The sequence below is a fragment of the Rhineura floridana genome, chromosome 6, assembly GCF_030035675.1.
Source record: "Rhineura floridana isolate rRhiFlo1 chromosome 6, rRhiFlo1.hap2, whole genome shotgun sequence".
Taxonomy (NCBI): Eukaryota; Metazoa; Chordata; class Lepidosauria; order Squamata; family Rhineuridae; genus Rhineura; species Rhineura floridana.
In genome coordinates, this window is record NC_084485.1 from 39,707,547 (window position 1) to 39,728,809 (window position 21,263).

The window sequence follows — 21,263 nt, forward strand, 5'->3', positions numbered from 1 at the left end:
TATAAAACAATATTGCCTCGAGACTGTGCCTTAGTCTGCTCCTGGCTTATTGCTACTTTGTGTCTGGGTGCACTTGCAGGCCACAACCCCCCTGTATCTTTGTGCCTATAAAGAATACAGCCCTGGGTTGCTCTGGATACCTGATGTTACACTATCTCTTCACCGCTGCCACCACTGATACTGTTTCCCAACCTTGTTATATGCCCTGCCCATCCTTCTGGTCTGTGTAACCCAGCCAAGGATCAGGCGTTCTGGTAAACCAAGAAATATTTATTTATTTACACAGAGAATAATCAGATTACGTAAAGGTATTGTCAACAAGCGTGTGGTTTCATAAGTTGCGTTACTCTTATGTTTCTAGCCGTCAATAACCTGCCTCACTACCCGCCCAATCCAACCCACCAAACCAACTCCAACCTCCCCCAGAACTCCCACCAACAGAACTCTCTCCAGAACTGTCATCCTCTCATTTATACCTTCAGACAAACGCTCAGCCAATCATAATACAACATTCTCCAGTATTCCAGCCCATGTACTCCCCCCTCTCAGTCTACTTATCACATATACTCTAATAAACCCGCACTTACCATATTTACAGTAATATATATACAGGGACATCACATCCCCCCCTCTCTCTAGCACCACCAGCTCTGCCTCCCTTATGCAAGAAATGTTTAATAAACCAATGCCGCAGTTGATCATTCCACAACACATCTGTATTAGAATGCAATTTTTGAAATTATGCTATAGACTTTGTCCTTCAGTTTTCTAACAAAACATGGGAAAAGTCTCCAATCAGTTTAACAGAAGACTAGACAATAGGGAATAAAAAATAAAATCCAAAATCTCCATTTTAGTCTACAGTTGCTCTTTCAACCTGTCAGTTTCCTTTGGGTGAAGGCTCCCCCTTCTGGATTAACATTGTTAGTGGTGTATCTGGTGAAGTGAGCTCTCCACAAAAGCTTGCACTGTAATAAATCTTTCGTCTTTAAGATGGCACAAGAGTCTTCATGGTTTCGCTGGAACAGTCTGATACGGGTACCCCTCTGGAAATTACTACTCCAGGATGTAAAGAAAAAACTGCTTGGCACTGATAAACATGGGGAGAAAATCCCCAAAATAATTTATTTACAATGCTAACAGGTTTTATAACATAGTCTAATATAAAACACTTAACACTAGCCTCAATGACGCCAATAAGCATTTCCTCCAAAATATCTGTTTTGCATTTTGTACACCAAAATCTGGTGAAGAGGCTGTAATTCTTCCCTGGCAACCATAAACACAATAAACTCAAAGAGTTATTACCGCAGGAATCAGAGAAGCCAAATATGCTAAGCCCAACAAGAAATGCTAGCTTAAATTCACATCCAGTTGTGCAGAACGGCAGCTGCCTTGCAGTTTTGGAAAGTGTTATCCTTCTCACAGGTTATTCCTATTTTGCACCTATATACCCTCGCAGCCTGCATCCTACGCTTGTTCAGAGGTATTGCTTGTGCCAGTCCCTGGTGCTTTACCGGAGGCTGGCGTTTCAGCTGTCCGAGGTGGCTGCTTTGGGAGACGGATAGGTACATAGACATTGGAAGCGCAGTGCTCCTTAAGGTATTCTCCACCCTTTTCTTCATAATCTTTCCTAGTAATCCAGCCTTCTTCATGGTTCATGTACTCCAGGGCCCACTCCCGAGCTCCATACCATGCATCTAAAACAGGATGGGAAGCAAGATGCACCTACATGGCAGCAAGACAATAAAGGGATCTGCTCAGTGAAAGTAAAGTGTCTCAGAACACAAATAGCAACACATGAGCAAAGCTACATGGCGCAAACATCTAAGTGCCCTTTCTTGTATAAAACTGCATGTTCTTTAGGACTGTCTTATCAAGCTGTGCGCTGTATGCCCGACTTCTGAGGCTGGCGAAGTAGCAACCAGAGAGAAGTTATTTTGTGTTTTGATAATTCTCATCTAGAATACAGTCCTCAGAAATGTTCACTTGTGTCAATTCTTATTTTGTATGCATGAATCTTAAAATGGTTCGCTTTTCCTAAGTCGTTAAAGGATGCCTTTATTGCTTTTTTGGATTTTAAATTTTCATATTTTATACTTTGTCCCTTGGAGTGTATTTGTCAACTGCCCTGGATGCAGAGCTTGGAAAAGTTACTTTTTGGAACTACAACTCCCATCAGCCCCAGCCAGCATGCTGGCTGGGGCTGATGGGAGCTGTAGTTCCAAAAAGTAACTTTTCCAAGCTCTGCCTGGATGCTGATAAATAAGAATGAGGAACAACTTTTTAAAGTCATAAAGCAAAACGTAGTAACCCAGTCCCCTCATTTGCCATTCCATTGTCAGCACATAAGATCCAAAAGCTCCATCTCATCCAACATCCTGTTTCCTAGTGATGAACCAAAAAAAGCCCCTAAGCAAGGAATTGAGATCAATAGCTCTCCCACAGCTGCCTCCCAACAAGCGAATGCAAGGTCACACTGTCCCTAAACATGAAGGTTCAAGTGCTGGACTATCTTTTAGACTTTTCTACAGCCTTTTATGTTGCCTAGCATTGCTACGGATATATTTTTATAAATTTGTAGGCATCTGTAAGCTTGCTGACTAATTCAGATGATGTTTCAGGTAAATTCAAATACCCATCAGTTTTATGTGCATGACAAAGTTTTGTCCATGTTGCCATGCAAAGTATTTGGATATTGCATGTAGCCACTACACTGCCAAAGTCAATACCACACCTGAAAAGATGACTGGAATGGCCTCATTTCAAGCAGCTCTTTGTGGATTCTGGCTTTCATTCCAGGATACATCATGTTCCCACCAGTAAGGAAGACATTCTGGACAAGCTTTTCCTGCTGCTCTTTAGGATACCTAAAGAAAAAAACTGCTCTAAGTTCCATCTCTTAAAAGATTCATGAGATTCGTCATGACGAGCAAGGACTTAGTTCCCATAACATCATGACCGGATGCATGCAACTGCTAAGACAGGAATGGGGAACCTCTGGCCCAAATGCAGGCTCCAGGACTCTCTATTTGGCCCTTGAAGCTCTCCTAAGGCCATACGCCCCTACCCCCACCACACACCCCATTGACCTTCCTTTGCACCTTCCTTCAGCGTTTTTGCCTAGCTGGAATGTGTTGCTGAACTCTGATAATGCTCATAGCTTCCCTGGGTGTAATTATGTGTAGAAACTATGAAAAAAATGGAAATGGACTGCCTTCAAGTCGATCCCGACTTATGGTGACCCTACGAAAGGGTTTTCATGGTAAGCGGTATTCAGAGGGGGTTTACCATTGCCTCCCTCTGAGGCTAGTCCTCCCCAGCTGGCTAGGGCCTGCTCAGCTTGGAACAGCTGCACAAGCCAGCCCCTTCCTTGTCCACAACTGCCAGCTGGGGGGCAATTGGGACTATGCAGCTTGCCCACGGCTGCACAGGTGGCAGGGCACGTAACCCCTGAGCCACTCACTGTGGGGGTGATCTTTAGCTGGCCCTTGACACCCAGGAGACACGAGCGGGGATTTGAACTCACAGACTCTGGACTCCCAGGCAAGCTCTACTCCCCATTGTGCTTTACCAGCTGTAGAAACTATACAAAGGTAAAATTCATTTGTTGCTCTGGCCCCACCCATTACTGGCATGTGGCCCCTGGAAGGCTGTCCAGAAAGGAATGTGGCCCCTGGGCAGAAAAAGGTTCCCTGCCCTTATGCTAAGAAAAAAATCCCTGTAGTGGCAGAGGGAGGTTCAATGTTTAAACTATTTCAAGGATTAAAACACAAATCTTATTTTAGTTTTTCCAGTTCATAAAATCCTTGTAAAAGGGCTGTAGCTCAGTGGTAGAGCATCTGCTTTGCATGCAGAAGGTCCCATGTTCAATCCCTGGCAGCATCTCCAGGTAGGGCTGGGGAAAAAGCCCTGCCTGAAAAGCCCTGGACAGCCACTGCCAGTCAGTACTGACAATACTGAGTTAGATGAGCCAGTGGTCTATCTTGGTTTAAGGGAGCTACCTATGTTCCTACTGTCTGTTCATTTACATTTTAACAGTGATTCAGGGAAGCATGAGTTCCTAAGTGTATACGTGGGTGTCAAATGTGCCTTTCTATCCTCTTTCTCTATCCAGTTTGTGCCTTGCCTCATGCACTATGCTCAAGGCATTCATAAAATACATCATCACACGATACTCTATTTAATGTATAATCTGTGGTTGCATCCCCAAAATCTTGCAAATGTGAGCTTTTAAAATGAGGGGGAAGGAAGAAGAAACAGTTAAAAATGTGCAAGCAAGTATTCTGTGAACACTGACAGTTTGTTCCTAAGCACATAGAGGCAGCAATGCTACCCATGCTTACCTGGGAGTAAGTACCAATGAATTCAACTGGGCTTATTTCCAAGTAGACATGTATACGATTACACTGTAATTGAAACAGGAGTTCGCCACCTTTGAAAACTAACCTGTCCAGGACAAACTGCATGGTTTCTGCTACCCCAGCCTGCTCTTCTCCTATTAAGGATGGCTGGAAGACAGTTTCAGGAACTCGGATTCTTTCTGTGCCAATAAAGAGCTGGTGATACTCTGCCAGGTTAAACACGGGCTGTAAAAACATCACGATTCAGAACTGCTTTAGAGTATGGCTACTCTTCAGAACACTTTTATTATACTTGAGGTGTTTTTTTTTTAAAAAAAAACATGTTGTGCATATGGATCAAGCTCTTCCACCACCAGAATTTGTGTTCTCTGCTCCCATCTAGAGAGAGACCACATCTCTTCAACACATTCTATTAGGAGACATTTCCAGGAGAAGCAGGAGAGATGAGATAGCATAGCCCACTTAGTTGACTTAGCTGGGACTGATCGCCTTTTGGCTTCTCCCCTACCAGAACTGTTTCTCACAGTGGCCATTCTACTTGGTCATTAAACATTTGTGTAACTTTATGAAGAATGAATGAATGCCTGAATTCACTACTTCTCCTGATCCCTTCCCTTGTTCCTTTTGTATTGTGTCTATTAGATTCTAAGCCTGGGGGTGGGGGCTCTTGTCTTTAATGCTATGTATAGCACCTTGAAAACTTTAGATGTTTATAGTTTAGATTGTGTCTGCCATACAAGATATAGTTTGTATCTGCAGATACTTCTGGGAATGTTTGTCCCTCGCTGCAAGTATGTTTGGTGCAGGAGATTAATATCCCTCTCGGGACTAGCGAGCCCCAAGTGCTTTAAGTTGTGATTGGTAAATAGAATCTTTACATACAGAGGAAGCACACTGTTGAGTACCAGCTGACAGAGCAACAGGCAAAGGCAATCACCTCACTGCTTAAGAGTGTCTAGAATTGGGCTAGAGAACCTCTTGCCTGAGGGTTGGATCTGGCTTAGAGCATTAGCCTGTTACTGCTGATCTGGCCCGTTGGGCAGCAGCACTCAAAGGTGCACACTGCCACACACTCTACCACTCAGTTTTCTGTTCAGGAAAGAATGGGTGGGGCAGGAGTATTAGCTGCTGCTTGAAGGTGCTCCATGGGCCCACAGAATGTGTTCTCCTCACTCAAGACAAGAAGTGTTGGATTTCGCTTACCGAAGGTGCTTTCTCTTTATCTGTGCATGCCAGGCAATCGAATTCCAGCTGTGTGGTAAGTATAGAGGCAGCGAAAGCCAGCATGCCTCTGCCGCACTGCGCCAGGTCTGGGTTGGACGGGGGCAGTGGTGGCACTGCCTTTTGTTCCTGTCTTTGTGCTGCGTTTTGTGCTCCAAAGACCCTATGGAGCTGCCATGCTGGGAGTGGAGGGTAATGGGGAGCCCGAAGGGAAGGGTAGCTTTAACACAGAGGAGAAAAGGGGGTAGCTCTGCTCAATTTTGGCTCTGGCTGCACCTACAGCCTGCTGCAACCGAATTAATTTATCCTCTGGGTCAATAGTATGCATGTATACTCGAAAGCAAGCCTCATAGAGTTTAGTAGGACATATTCCCAAGTGTATATACAGGATTACACCATGGGTTGAAGACATGGGATTTAGTAGCCACTGTCTGAAATGTGACATTACAATCTTTGTATTTCAATGCTGAGATTTAGGCCATTATTATTCTTATTCTACAGACAAGGAAACTTCAGCCAAGGAATAGGCAACTCTTACAGGGACTGCTCAGTGAGGCAAGGCCTCAAAATTCATGCCCAGCATAGCTGACTGGATGCATAAGATATCAGAAAACAGACTAGAGATATTTGTGAGTATATGTATAGACAAACCTGTACTGTAGTAACTGGCTTTTCAACTTCAGGTTGCTCCTCAGCAAATAAAGGCTCAAATTCATTCATGCTTTCTGCATCTTCCATTGATTGTTCATTGCCCAATGGATCCAGGTCAGGAATCTTGGAAAAGAAAGAGACCATAAGTTATTCCATTGAACAGGAAAGCCACAGAAACTGGCATGGTTATGCCAAGGTCTAAAACCAGTTGTGACCAGGATAAATTAGCCTTTCCTGTTGGCTGAACTCCATCTATGCAGTATTCAGTTTGGAAAAGCAACAAATAATCTTAAAGTCCCACCAAGTTCAAGGGGGCTTATGTCTTACTAAGCGTGCTTAGGACTGCAACTTTAGTGAACATATATTTACATATTTCCAATTACTTGAACACAGTTATCCACTAAAAAGTCATTCCTCTGTTCAGAAGCATGCCCATTAAACATTAAAGTGTATAATTAATAAAAAAAACTAGAGTTAGCTTAGGTGCTCAAAAAAGCTCAAGTCTGGCACATTTAAGAATCATCAATAGGTTTATCAAATATTTTATTCTGTACTCTGTTGATATGATCTTGTTAAATAAATATTTGCTGGCTAAATTAGATGTAAATGTTGGGAAATTGCTAGTTTCAGGCAGCAAAGTTCAGTGAAAGTAGGTATTATGCCCCAAAGGGGCAACAAAAACCAGGCTGCTAAAGTGAAGGAATAGGTTTGACTCCACAGATGTTGCCAATGTGGGCTGAAGGTATTTAGAAAACTGTTTACTATGCGAGGTTTCAAACATGAGACAGGCTACTTTACTTAGGGCTATTATGCTAAGCAATTGGGGTTTGACAATTTCATGCCAAGAATTTGCTTTTGCCAGCTGTAAACCAAGTTGTGCTATTTTTATTTTAGCAAATAAGAACATTTTAGACAACTTAAAAATAAAAACTTACATAACGATAAAGATTAAACATTTCTCTTCAAGGAAGTAAAATCTATCCTCAAATAACTCTTGCTTAAAGGGCATCCCTGCTTTCAGCGCATGGTCCTCCTTCAGCTTATTTTAAAGAGTATACACATTTTAGAAAAATGAAACCAAGTCATAGAACCAATATACATTTTAACACCACTACAAAAACCATATGCTTAGAATGCGGAATGCAATGCCATTAGCTATCCCTGAACTTTCACACACTTTTCTATCATTCCCCACATACTTGACATTAATGTTTCACCAGATTTGTTACTCTGGTTTATAACACATGATTCCGATATCACACAAGATGTCTCTATGTGGTTCAGTCAACAGGCATCTTCAGCGAAGCTCACCTTTTGAGGTAAGCAGCTCAAAACAACACTCAGTTGCTCCATATGTATCCAGAGGTAGCATGTGTGTAATTACATTCTTGGCATCTTCCAAACTTCTATTAAGAACTATGTTATGTGCAACTGACTCAAATCTCATATATTCCATTTTTTCAGCTTTTTTTCAGTGAGGAACCAGGAAAGGTGCCACATGTCAAGAAGAAGCTGGGCAACAGCCTTTACACAATTCCAACTTAAATATCCACCATCTTCCTATCCTTGGCCTCAAATAGGCCATATTTAAAAACTCTAAACTCTAAATATTTTTTTAAAAACTCTGAACTTAAAAACAAAATTACATAAAAATATGTAAATAGCAAATAGCAGCTCAGTCTTCTGCAAGGAGAGGAGGCTACTAAGCTCTGAGAATAGCATATATCAGCAGAGCCCCACAGGGCTGTTGGGGGGGGGATTTGGCTCCCTCTTCTTATGTTTTGTACTTCTACATACCTTGAAATTCGCCAAAGCATGCTGATAGTTCTCCTCTTACTACTCAACAACTCCATTTTGGCTCTATTCCTTGTGACACTCAACTATAGCAGTTCACTGTTAGAGGGAACAAGTGGGGTCTACAAGTGACTGCTGTAGAGTGGAGTGGCCCCTGTTCAGTATTTCAGCCAGCTATGTCTTCCCCGAAGATACTCCATTCCTTTTCACCTACCCATCCCCAGTTTTCTTCCCCAGACACTGAGCATTCTGTGGCCCCAGATCATGCTCAGTCCTCATTGGGTGTTTTTTTGGGAGGAGGATTATGCCTCCTTAGACTTGTACTTCTGCAAACCTTGAGATTCTCTCAAGCATGCCAAAACTTCCCCCTTGTTTCTTGGTAGCCCTATTTTTGCTACAATTCTGCTGTCGCTCACCAGCTGAGATTACTATTGTAGAGACTGATGGTGATGGATGGCAAGACAAAAAGAAGATAGCAGTAGGAGGAGATAGCAATAGACACATTTTCAGGAAGTTGTGGCATAATCAATAGGATAAAGACTTGGAATAGTTTTGCATATATTTATGGTTAACAAAATTAATGCGACCTCACTGTAGTACCTCTGGCTTGCTATCAACAACATCCACTTCAACACTAACTTCTGCCTGTAGGATTTTCTGCTTGGTTTGCTCAATAGCCATGCTCAGCTTGTGGATATAAGACTGAAGTTCTTCAGCAGAGTCCATGTTCAGTTCCACCAAACCTTTATGAAACTGATCCATCTGACCATCTTCCAGCAGTTCCTGCACACAAAATATAAAAGCAAATAGCCTTTTTGTTTTTGCTTGTTTAATGTTCAGTACTGGAAGTTAATCACTGGCTTTTACTGTGTGCTTTCTACCGACTGCAGAGTTATTAAAGGACTATCACAGAAAATCTGATCAGCTGCACAGAAGAAAGGGACACATTTCCAAATGAATAAGGAATTTGTCATTTATTTGCTGGCAACTATGCGATATATCAAATTATCTCAGCGGTATGATATCCGAGTGATCCTATGACATTAAACATTTTCCTGAAAATGTAATTCGGCCTTCTGACATCATGTTCTCCCCCATTGTTTATCCTTTTCAACTTCCCCAAAATGTCAACTCAAATGTAGTGCAGGACTACCTGAACATAAAGCAGCCGCTCCAACCTCTCTTGATCAAGCTGCAGCTTTTCCTCTCGTCTGCGAGCATTAAGCTCCTGGAGACGTCGAAGTTGTTGCTGCCGCCTCTCCTGCTTCTCTTCAGATGTGAGGGTACTCCCCAGGAGTTTATTTGAAAAAGGTAGCTGCATCTTATGCACATTGTTCTCATAATATTCAGGCGATCTCCACTTCTGCATTTCTGTTGAAAAGCACAATAAGTGAGTCTTTTCAGGTGCAATTTTAAAGGGTCTCTATACTCATAAAGAAATGCCTTTGAGAAGTACATATATTTGGAAATTAAAGGGGAAGCCATCTAGCAATCAACAAAGAAATGTTAGCTTTTAATATGTTTGGAGCCACCTTGGGAGGCACCCTGAAAGGCAGCTTATAAATAATAAAACAAACAGCCCTCTTGCCTACTATTACTGTTTCATCTTATTTTCAAAATGAATCCACCATTGTTTATTAGATGCACTTAATTTTTCCCACATCTTTGCACCAAGTTGTAGGAGACATGAATGAAAAGGAAAGAGGCATAAGGTGTTCATGTCCAAGATCTTTGTTCCAAGGAAGGTAACTAAGCCACAAAATAGGAATTAGCAAATGGAAGTCCAAGGGCCAAATTCTGCTCCCTGAAAGTACTACCCTCCCTACAAATCTAGAGGAAGAGAGAATGCAAATTACATGATGCAACGGGACTTACTGACAGTCTGCAGTAGGATGGAGAGTAGGCATACAACCTTCTATTGCCTCTACATAATGGGCCTCATTAACCAGTTGCTGACCAGATTCCATGAGTAATTCAGTCCCTTTCATACTGTGCTGTGCCTCATTATTAAGTACACATAAGTTTGCTGAAAGCAGTCTCCATCTCTGCTTGGAACAGCTTTTGAGGCTAGCTACTGCATCTGAGGGATTGTTCACCACAGAAGAGCTTGATAAGGTAGATTCAGATTAACATTCCAGCACTGACCATATCTCACATTAGTATTCAAAGCCTTAAATGACTTGGTCCCAAATATCTGAAAGTCCATCTCCATCTCACCCAACTTTCTCAAATGTTAAGATCTGCAGAGGAGACCTCTTGGTGGTTCCACCACCCTCAGAAGTGCAGGGAATGGTGGCCTGGGAGAGCACTTTCTCTGTGGCAGTGTCTGGAACTGCCTCCTCACAGAGGAGTGTCCAGCATCTTCATTATACAGCTTTCACCATATGTTGAAGATGCACATCTTTATTCTAGCCTTTGACAGTTAAGGTATTTTGTTTTCTGAGACCCACTTCATTTGCTGAATTTACACTGTTCCATTTGTAACAGTTTTATGTGTTTTAAAATTGTAATATTTTAATTGTTAATTGTGTATTTTATTACCAAGGGAGGTGGTGGGCTCGCCAACAGTGGAGGCATCCAAGAGGCAGGTGGACAGCCACCTGTTGGCTATTCTTTAAGTTGGATTCCTGCATTTTATTTATTTATTTATTATTTGATTTATATCCCGCCCTTCCTCCCAGCAGGAGCCCAGGGCGGCAAACAGAAAAGCTAAAAACACTTTAAAACATCATAAAAACAGACCTTAAAATACATTAAAACAAAACAATGTTAAAAACATTGTAAAAAAGCATTGAGCAGGGGGTTGGACTCAATGGCCTTATAGGCCACTTCCAACTTTACTATTCTAGGATTCTATTGTTGTAACCTACCCTGTGACCTTATGATGAAGGGTTGCTAAGAAATCTTATAAATAAATAGTATTATGCCTGCAGTATGGTTAATGCTAACCATGATTTTTGAGCAGGGCTGGTAAACCAAATTTGAACTCAGGTTTAAAGCTAACCATGGTTAGCATTTTTACATTTCAGATCTTTTCATACCTCTTTAGCAATATAAAACTTTCCCTTTAAGATTTTTCTCCTGGGATTGCCAGAACCCTAAGAGAAAAAACGGTTTTACCAAAGATTTGGGAATAAAGATAATAGTATGAAACGCAAATAAAAGCTGCATGACAGCCATCGATGGCAATGCTTACCTTCTTTATAATCTTCTGCAACATAGCTGTGCTCATGGAGTATTTCCTCTACACGGCTGAGAGTAATGGCAGCAAAATGCCCAGGATATTTTAGCTGCAGGAGACGCTGAAGGTACAGAGCAGCCTGGCATCCTCCAATATTTATACGCTTACAGTTTCTAGCATCTAACCTACCAATCCACAAAAAACAAAGGAAAAAAAGAGTCTGTCCATGACACAAGAAATAATAGTTAAGTTCTTTCTACTAGAGATCTCAAATCAAAATACTGAAGAGCTTAAAATAAATGTCCTACTATAGTCCAGTGTCCATATTTCAAACCCATATAACAGGCAATATTTAGAGATCTTCATCTTTTGTGTAAGTGCAAAAATGATATTCAGTACAAGATAGCTAGCCTATGTGAAGCATTTACAAAGGAACATATCTCCTTCTGCTAATTTCATAAAACAGAACAAAAAATACTTGATGTTAACAGGGAATCTAGGTTATTTTAATGTTTGTTGCCTTTGTAAACATGAGATAACACTATCAGGAAGTTCAAATATAAGTGTCTCAGAGAGATACAAAGAAAGAAAGAATACATAATTAACACCATGAGAAGGTAGTTGGTGGTGTTACTGGGATAAAATCAACATGCAGATCAAGCTTGTAAAATGCAGCACATTTATATATCCAAATTTTCACTTTGGCTACCTATTCCAATGAAACTGAACAGAAGTAATATAATCAGTTATAGAGCAATTATCTTCTGAGGCCTTCAGGAAACTGAGCACTATGCAGCACAAATAAAAACTGCTCTCTGGGAACCAGGCATGGCTCACTTGCTACTGCATGCAAGTTCTCTCTGTCGTTTTCTCACCCTCAAGGCAAACTGAGGAAGTGGGGTGAATGCCCCATGACTATGCACCTAACAATTACAGATTCTAGCAACTTCTTGAGTACAGGGTCATGGGAAGTCAGACAGAAAATTACTGGATCAGTTACAGTGGTAAAGACAAACAAAACCAAAGGCAGGTGCACAAATTCATGTCCCAACACCCTTTCAAAAACGCTTTTATCAAGGGAGTATGAGTGTTCCTTTCATAAAGATGCTCTTTCAAAACATGTTGGCAAACAGCAGGCTGTGCAGCTGTCTTTATTTTATAAATGGATGAGCAGGCATCCTTATTTGGGTGCAGAACGTAACAGGGTTCCTGCACTGAGCAGGGGGACTTGATGGCCTTATAGGCCCCTTCCAACTCTACTATTCTATGATTCTAGGGTTTCAAAGGATAAAACAAAAAACCTGGATTGTAACCAACTAAGTTTTACTTAAGTTAGTCACTTCCATTAATTTCAGTGGGTCTACTCCACGTATAACTAATGTTGGATACAATCCATTGTATTTAACTCACCTGCCATCCAAGACTGGCAAAATATGTGTACACTGATACCCAGAGGAAACGATGAGACCGCTGCAAGGCCAGCCTTGCCTTTTGTTGTGATATAAACTGTACAAACTATCTACACCATATGAAACCTTTGGCACTTGGTAACATTCAAACAGGAGCTCTGACATCATTTGTCTTGAATAGAGAGGGTTGCAGACAGCTTCAGTTATCACAATTGGATGGTCGACACAGCCCTATAATGAAATTGAAAGGGAAAAAAAGAAAAAATCCCAGTACTGGACCAAACAGGCTGTCCAGACTTGAAAGTATTTCTAAAGCTCTAAAAGGAAATTGACTCAAGAAGTTCAGTGGGTAGCTCTTAAAATTCTATTGTTCCACTTGGGAATAAAAATACTTTTTGCAGCCCTGACATCTGCCATATTCATGATATGCAAAGTGGTGACAGCATTTTCTTTGTTTCTGAAACACCTTTAGATTTGCCCTTTGTTTTGGAAATGCCCAAACACAAGCTCTGTTCAGCCCAAACTATTTTAGCTTGACTCCCACAGTCCTCCCAAATGGTATGGTAAACACTATTTTACTCAGAGAAAGAAATGGAAACTGCTTTCTAAAGTTATGAAAGATGTCAGAGATATTGCAGACACTGTCCAGTCTAGTCTTTAGAGTCTGTATACAATGCTCTGGCTAAAATGTGGTATCAATGTTATTACTGTGGTTAAGCTGCTGTTTCTAACCGGTTCTACGTATTTGGAGTCATGCAGGGACAGCAGAACTTATATTGAACCATAGCTCACAGCTAGTCTTCTCCCACTTGCAGTGAAACCAGCATTACTCTTTTTCTCAAATGCAGTTGCCTTTTAACAAGTCAGGCCACCGGTCTACCTAGCCCAATACTGCCTACTCTGACTGGCATCAGAACTTCATAGCAGAATTTTCTTTAACAACCTTGCTTATTTAAGAGCATTTGTTAACACTGGGCTGCGCCACCTCAGCAGACAAATTTATTTGTTCTGTGACGCTCACGTACTAAAGAGACTTGAACGTCCTGGATTCATTTCCAAGTCCCTTTTCAGATGACAAACTGGTAGATAGGAACACATCCCAATCATGCTGAAAGATCCGTACACACACACACATACTTGTATGCACACAGGGCCTGTTCAGACCTTGTAAGCATATGCGTAAGTTATGGTAGAAGCCTGCAGCTATGTTCCTGCTCTCCCATAGCACATAGGAACCCAGGAAGCTACCATATCCTGCGAGAGACCATTAGGCTGTCCAGCTCAGTGTTGTCAACACTGCAGTTCTCTAGCATGTCAGGTTTTTTGAGGTACTGGTGATTGAATCTGAGACCTTTTCCATGCAAAGCATGTGCTCTGCCACTCAGCCATGGCCTTTCCATATCTACGTATAATAGCAACTTGTCATCTAAAAAAGGACTTGCTTCCCCCCCCCCCATGTTTTGGACAACATGCAATTACCTCGCAGCAACTCACTGATGCAGCACTCTAAGGATACATTCACATCATACATTTATTCCACTATTTTTCCACTTCATAAGAACATAAGAAGAGCCTGCTGGATCAGGCCAGTGGCCCATCTAGTCCAGCATCCTGTTCTCACAGTGGCCAACCAGGTGCCTGGGGGAAGCCCGCAAGCAGGACCCAAGTGCAAGAACACTCTCCCCTCCTGAGGCTTCCGGCAACTGGTTTTCAGAAGCATGCTGCCTCTGACTAGGGTGGCACAGCACAGCCATCACGGCTAGTAGCCATTGATAGCCCTGTCCTCCATGAATTTGTCTAATCTTCTTTTAAAGCCGTCCAAGCTGGTGGCCATTACTGCATCTTGTGGGAGCAAATTCCATAGTTTAACTATGCGCTGAGTAAAGAAGTACTTCCTTTTGTCTGTCCTGAATCTTCCAACATTCAGCTTCTTTGAATGTCCACGAGTTCTAGTATTATGAGAGAGGGAGAAGAACTTTTCTCTATCCACTTTCTCAATGCCATGCATAATTTTATACACTTCTATCATGTCTCCTCTGACCCGCCTTTTCTCTAAACTAAAAAGCCCCAAATGCTAAAACCTTTCCTCGTAAGGGAGTCGCTCCATCCCCTTGATCATTCTGGTTGCCCTCTTCTGAACCTTTTCCAACTCTAGAATATCCTTTTTGAGATGAGGCGACCAGAACTGTACACAGTATTCCAAATGCGGCCGCACCATAGATTTATACAACGGCATGATGATATCGGCTGTTTTATTTTCAATACCTTTCCTAATTATCGCTAGCATGGAATTTGCCTTTTTCACAGCTGCCGCACACTGGGTTGACATTTTCATCGTGCTGTCCACTACAACCCCGAGGTCTCTCTCCTGGTCGGTCACCGCCAGTTCAGACCCCATGAGCGTATATGTGAAATGAAGATTTTTTGCTCCAATATGCATAATTTTACACTTGTTTATTATTATTTATTATTATTATTTCGTTTCATTTCTAGACCGCCCATAGCTAGCAGCTCTCTGGGCGGTGTACAAAACTGGATTAAAATACAATAATATAATAAAATCAATAACACATAGCAAGCAGCAAGTTAACTAACAAAAAATTAAACATAAAAACATTAAAATGCCTGGGAGTATAGCCAGGTCTTAACCTGGCGCCTAAAAGAAAGTACCGTAGGCGCCAGGCGTATCTCCTCAGGTAAGGTGTTCCAGAGTTCGGGTGCCACCACAGAAAAGGCCCTAGATCTAACAACATTCCTCCGGGCTTCCTGATGAGTTGGTACCTGGAGGTGGGCCTTAGATACTGAACGAAGTGAACGGGTAGGTTCATAGCAGGAGAGGCGTTCCACAAGGTAGGTCCCACACCGTATAAGGCTTTATAGGTCAAAACCAGCACCTTGAATCTAGCTCGGAAACAGATGGGTAGCCAGTGCAAGCGGGCCAGGACAGGTGTTATATGCGCAGACCGATAGGTCCTCGTCAGCAACCTGGCTGCCGCATTTTGCACTAGCTGGAGTTTCCGAACAGTCTTCAAGGGCAGCCCTACGTATATTGAATTGCATTTGCCATTTTTCCGCCCATTCACTCAGTTTGGAGAGGTCTTTTTGGAGCTCTTCGCAATCCCTTTTTGTTTTAACAACCCTGAACAATTTAGTGTCGTCAGCAAACTTGGCCACTTCACTGCTCACTCCTAATTCTAGGTCATTAATGAACAAGTTGAAAAGTACAGGTCCCAATACCGATCCTTGAGGGACTCCACTTTCTACAGCCCTCCATTGGGAGAACTGTCCGTTTATTCCTACTCTCTGCTTTCTGCTTCTTAACCAATTTCTTATCCACAAGAGGACCTCTCCTCTTATTCCATGACTGCTAAGCTTCCTCAGAAGCCTTTGGTGAGGTACCTTGTCAAACGCTTTTTGAAAGTCTAAGTACACTATGTCCACTGGATCACCTCTATCTATATGCTTGTTGACACTCTCAAAGAATTCTAATAGGTTACTGAGACAGGACTTTCCCTTGCAGAAGCCATGCTGGCTCTGCTTCAGCAAGGCTTGTTCTTCTATGTGCTTGGTTAATCTAGCTTTAATAATACTTTCTACCAGTTTTCCAGGGACAGAAGTTAAGCTAACTGGCCTGTAATTTCCAGGATCCCCTCTGGATCCCTTTTTGAAGATTGGCGTTACATTTGCCACTTTCCAGTCCTCAGGCACGGAGGAGGACCCGAGAGACAAGTTACATATTTTAGTTAGCAGATCAGCAATTTCACCTTTGAGTTCTTTGAGAACTCTCAGGTGGATGCCATCCGGGCCCGGTGATTTGTCAGTTTTTATATTGTCCATTAAGCTTAGAACTTCCTCTCTCGTTACCACTATTTGTCTCAGTTCCTCAGAATCCCTTCCTGCAAATGTTAGTTCAGGTTCAGGGATCTGCCCTATATCTTCCACTGTGAAGACAGATGCAAAGAATTTATTTAGCTTCTCTGCAATCTCCTTATCGTTCTTTAGTACACCTTTGACTCCCTTATCATTCAAGGATCCAATTGTCTCCCTAGATGGTCTCCTGCTTTGAATGTATTTATAGAATTTTTTGTTGTTGGTTTTTATGTTCTTAGCAATGTGCTCCTCAAATTCTTTTTTAGCATCCCTTATTGTCTTCTTGCATTTCTTTTGCCAGAGTTTGTGTTCTTTTTTATTTTCTTCATTCGGACAAGACTTCCATTTTCTGAAGGAAGACTTTTTGCCTCTAAGAGCTTCCTTGACTTTGCTCGTTAACCATGCTGGCATCTTCTTGGCCCTGGCGGTACCTTTTCTGATCTGCGGCATGCACTCCAGTTGAGCTTCTAATATAGTGTTTTTAAACAACTTCCAAGCATTTTCAAGTGATGTGACCCTCTGGACTTTGTTTTTCAGCTTTCTTTTTACCAATCCCCTCATTTTTGTGAAGTTTCCTCTTTTGAAGTCAAATGTGACCGTGTTGGATTTTCTTGGCAATTGGCCAGTTACATGTATGTTTAATTTAATAGCACTGTGGTCACTGCTCCCAATCGGTTCAACAACACTTACATCTCGCACCAGGTCCCGGTCCCCACTGAGGATTAAGTCCAGGGTTGCCGTCCCTCTGGTCGGTTCCATGACCAACTGATCTAGGGAATAGTCATTTAGAATATCTAGAAACTTTGCTTCTTTGTCATGACTGGAACACATATGCAGCCAGTCTATGTCTGGGTAGTTGAAGTCACCCATTACTACCACATTTCCTAGTTTGGATGCTTCCCCCAAAGTCATGGCTTCCCCCAAAGAATCCTGGGATGTGTAGTTTGTGAAGGGTGCTGAGGGTTGTTAGGAGACTCCTATTCTCCTCACAAAGCTACAATTATCAGAGTGGTTGAACAATCAGTCCCTCTTCCCACTGAAACTTGTAACTCTATGGGGGGAATAGGGTCTCCTAATAAGTCTCAGCACCCTTCACAAACTACACTTCCTAAGATTCTTTGGGGGAAGCTATGATTGTTTAAAATGGATTAATAGTGGAATAAATGTATAGTGTAAATGTAACCTAAACCTACAATCGCAACTCACTTACTAATGAGTAAACTCCATTAAAGACAGTGGAATTTCCACATAAACTGACACAGCATTCCTCTCTCATCTCTGCCATGAACTGGCCTCAGGCAAGTAACAATCAGTCTAAGTGCCATTTGTAATATGGGAATAATTATGTGAGCCTACCTTCCACAATTGTAGCTGTAAGGTAGGGAAGGGCTTACAGATACTGTTGGACTCCATCTCCCACTGGGCTAACGCAGCATGATTAATAGAGAAGTTGTAGTTCAGCAACTCTGGGAGGACTACAGGTTCCCCATCCCTATTCCATACATTACATCATGAATGGGGTCCCTCTAGCCTGGAGACCAAATGCAGCCCTCCAGGTTTCCCTATTCAGCCCTTAGGATTCTTCTCGGGCCATACCTCTCTCTCCGCAACCACATCTTCTTTCACAAGGCCTCATTCCTTACCAGCCCTTCTTGAATATTTTTGCCTGGCTAGAATGTGTGGGGTGTAGTGGTTAGACTTAGAGTGTTGGACTACGACCCAGGAGACCAGGGTTCGAATCCCCGCACAGCCACTGGGTGACTGCCTCTCAGCCTCAGAGGAAGGCAATGGTAAACCACCTCTGAATACCGCTTACCATGAAAAACCTATTCAAGGGTGGCCATAAGTCGGAGTCGACTTGAAGGCAGTCCAGAATGCGTCTTTAAACTCTTATAATATTTCTTGTTTGCCTGGATGGCGGAACATTCGCTATGCTGGCTGGAACTGATGGGAGTTGTAGTCCAAAACATCTGCAGGGCATCATGTTGTCTGCCCTGCACTAATCTGATGGGCCTTTATGCCACGTATTACATATGCCAAGAGCACAGATCCTCCTTTGCTGAAACTTCCCACTCCCATCTAAAATAGCACCCCCTTCACCTCTCTACCTGTGAGGAGACGCCCAAGCGCTGGAAGCCGTGGTCAAAGAGCAGTTCCTGCAGTTCCATCTGGACGGGCACATTGCGGTCAAAGGGCGAGCGAAGGAGCCAGCGCAGGGGCTCGGGGCTCCCCAGATCGTTGCCCACCTGCGTCTCGGGGCCGGCCCCCCCGCGGGCTCCCCGGCTCCGGGCCACCAAGGAACGGAAACGAAGCAGCGGCTCGCCAGGAACTTCGGGGTCAGAGCAGGCCCAGCCCAACCGCAGCTGGAACGAGCCATTGTCCAGCACCAAAGGAGCCGGCGCCGGCACGCGCACAGCCGGGTTCGGCTCCAGCACCGGGTCCGGGTCCCAGCGGACATCGCGGAAAGGGAACACTCCTCCAGCCTCCTCCATCGCCCGGCACGCAAACCGCGCTGCTCACTCGGCCCCGTCTCTCCTTTCTTTCCTCCTGGAAACGAGAGTCGTATGCCGAGGTTCCGTTCTTCAGACGGGTCCTTCTAACAAAAAGTAGAGTTTCTCTCATACGCATTTCAAGTGTTTGACGAAATGGGTTCTTCTGTTCCACGAAACTATATGCCGTGCTACAAATAGTCTTTGAGATATTGCAACACCCTTTTGTTGTTTTTACACATTACCCCAGTTGGCATGGAGGAGTGTTCATTTGAGGCTTTGCGCAAGACAGAATTGTAACGGGCCTATGTGCAAGTCAATTCAGAGCAGAGAATAGAAGTGGCAATTACATTAGACTGAGGTGCACTATCCGCAACAGACGTGTATTGCAGGCCTTTAAGCTTGATATCTAAACCAGCTACAGTCAAGATCAGGGCAGAGAACAAATAAACAATTTTTTCCAACTACTTGCAGAGTAACCAGCTAACAGACTCCAGCTCCTTCCATCCCCACCTGGTATAGTTAATGAACAGGAACTATGCGGTTATACCTAGCGTGGAATATTATTTTTAAAAAGGAACAAATTACAATTACTGCTACATGGCCACAAAAAGGAATAAATTAACATTACAATTGTTCTGAAAGGAACTGATTACTTTACCATTATTCAAAAGTAACCACTACAATTGCTGTTATGTTACTTAAAAAAACAAGTGCCTACAAAGAGCCGGCTTTGGCCGCTGCACACCTAAAGCCTAAAACAACATTAAAAATAAACACAGAGAGATAGTAGAATAATTCTTTTTATCCATAAAATAGAGTGATGGTCTCTCTACTGGTAAGAGAGGCAGAGACAACTGCTCAGATCTTTGCACGTCAAACCAAGGGCAACCCCTAGTAACACCCAAAAATAATGCTGGAAACATTACAATTACTCCTCAAAAGTAATAAAAATACTCCTTGTTTTATTACAATCAAGATGTAAAGAAATTACCCTCTGATTCCTCAAAATAGTAATAAATCACAAGTAATTTGTTTTTTGCAACTAATTATTTCCAAGCTTTGGGGTTATAGTCCAATCCTGCAGCCCCCTAAATTATTTATTAAAGATAAATAATTACATTTATTATAGAAAAAAATTCTGTCCCCTTACATTTTTGTGTTCTCCCCAAACTTTTACACTGGCTATGGTCCTGTTGTAGTCTACACAAACATCTAGATACAAGAGCATCACTACAAACACCTCTTTTTAATAAGGGACATGACAGGTAGGGGAGAAGTTTATTGGTGGAGAAAAGAGGGTAATTAACCCTTCTGTTCAAGGCCTGCAGGTAGTTTTTTTGCAGGGATATTGTAATTGCAGGGAAAGGACAAAGAAGAAGAGTTCACCCCAGCTGCCGCCACCACCCACGCACCCCCCAGCTGTTTTTGAGACCAACCTTGCAGCCTCCCCACCTGGCCTGCATTTCCCTATCACTGTTGAGATTCTGGTGAAACACACTGGGCTACATTTCTGCACTACACCCTCTTATTCCCTCCACCTGAAAAATGGATGCATGTAATACTACTTTGCAGGGTTTTAAGCTACACTCTTCCCCACCCATAACATGGGGATAAGAATGATGGACTGTATTTGTGTTGCATTGCATGGCACTTTTTAAAAATGTTAGAAAATGTTTTTTTAAATTAGAAAGAGCAATAATTCAAACTTTCGGTGATATTATTGTTTTAAGGTTTGGTGTATTGTTAGTTTTTGCTGGTTGTTTTTATGAAAGTTGATAGTGTCAAGCTAGACATGTTATTTATGTTGTAAGTCGCCTTCAAAGGGGGGGGGAGGCTCACAGCAACCTTAGAATTTCTGTCTGCCTTGCAGCTGTTAATTACACTAGACCCAGCATACTGTCTTAAAGAAACAGGGACATTGGAACACCCCACATCAGATGCCCTTCAGAACTCCATCACCATCACTACCCAGCCAACATGGCAGAAAGTCAGGGATGATGGGAACTGTAATCCAAAACATTTGGATGGCACCAGGTGGGTAGCAGCTGCCATAGGCATTCATATTAACTTTTTTATTCCTACTGACAAGAAATATAATCCATCCTTAACTCTTTTGATTTTGAATCTAGTTGCATTAAAAACTGCATTCCAAGAAAGAATGCTTAGTTAGGACTGCAGTCTGGCAATATGACCCTAAGCTTGGTTACTCAGAAGTAAGTAAATAGTAAGTACTCAATTCTGCATAGAAGTACATTGTAGGATTAAACTAAAAGGTTGCAAT

At 42.4% G+C, this 21,263-nt stretch overlaps 1 protein-coding gene across 3 annotated transcripts; it reads right to left on the reverse strand.

The window, feature by feature from the left end:
- Positions 1 to 1,094: 1,094 nt before the first annotated feature.
- ACTR5 (actin related protein 5) lies at positions 1,095 to 20,236 on the reverse strand. 3 transcript variants are annotated; one of them, XM_061631512.1, is made up of 9 exons: positions 20,133 to 20,236; positions 12,622 to 12,851; positions 11,227 to 11,396; positions 9,184 to 9,401; positions 8,631 to 8,813; positions 6,237 to 6,359; positions 4,450 to 4,589; positions 2,738 to 2,870; positions 1,095 to 1,728 (listed from the first exon to the last, which is right to left on the reverse strand). In XM_061631512.1, the coding sequence occupies exons 1-9, from the start codon at positions 20,208 to 20,210 to the stop codon at positions 1,471 to 1,473; spliced, it is 1,533 nt and encodes a 510-aa protein (XP_061487496.1). In that variant the 5' UTR covers positions 20,211 to 20,236; the 3' UTR covers positions 1,095 to 1,470. The 3 variants fall into 3 exon arrangements, with proteins under 3 accessions (XP_061487496.1, XP_061487495.1, XP_061487494.1); XM_061631511.1 differs by lacking the exon at positions 20,133 to 20,236 and adding an exon at positions 18,599 to 19,284 and having other exon boundaries at positions 8,670 to 8,813; XM_061631510.1 differs by lacking the exon at positions 20,133 to 20,236 and adding an exon at positions 18,599 to 19,284.
- Between the last annotated feature and the right edge of the window lie 1,027 nt (positions 20,237 to 21,263).

What these genes read in the sequence shown, in the direction of transcription:
- ACTR5 (XM_061631510.1), bottom strand. Translation starts at nt 18,982, where the DNA reads ATGGAGGAGGCTGGAGGAGTGTTCCCTTTCCGCGATGTCCGCTGGGAC. An exon ending in GCTTGGGCGTCTCCTCACAG is followed by an intron (nt 12,852 to 18,598) that starts GTAGAGAGGTGA and finishes ATTTCATTATAG; the next exon opens with GGCTGTGTCGACCATCCAAT. An exon ending in TTGTTGATAGCAAGCCAGAG is followed by an intron (nt 6,360 to 8,630) that starts GTACTACAGTGA and finishes TTCTTTTCCAAG; the next exon opens with ATTCCTGACCTGGATCCATT.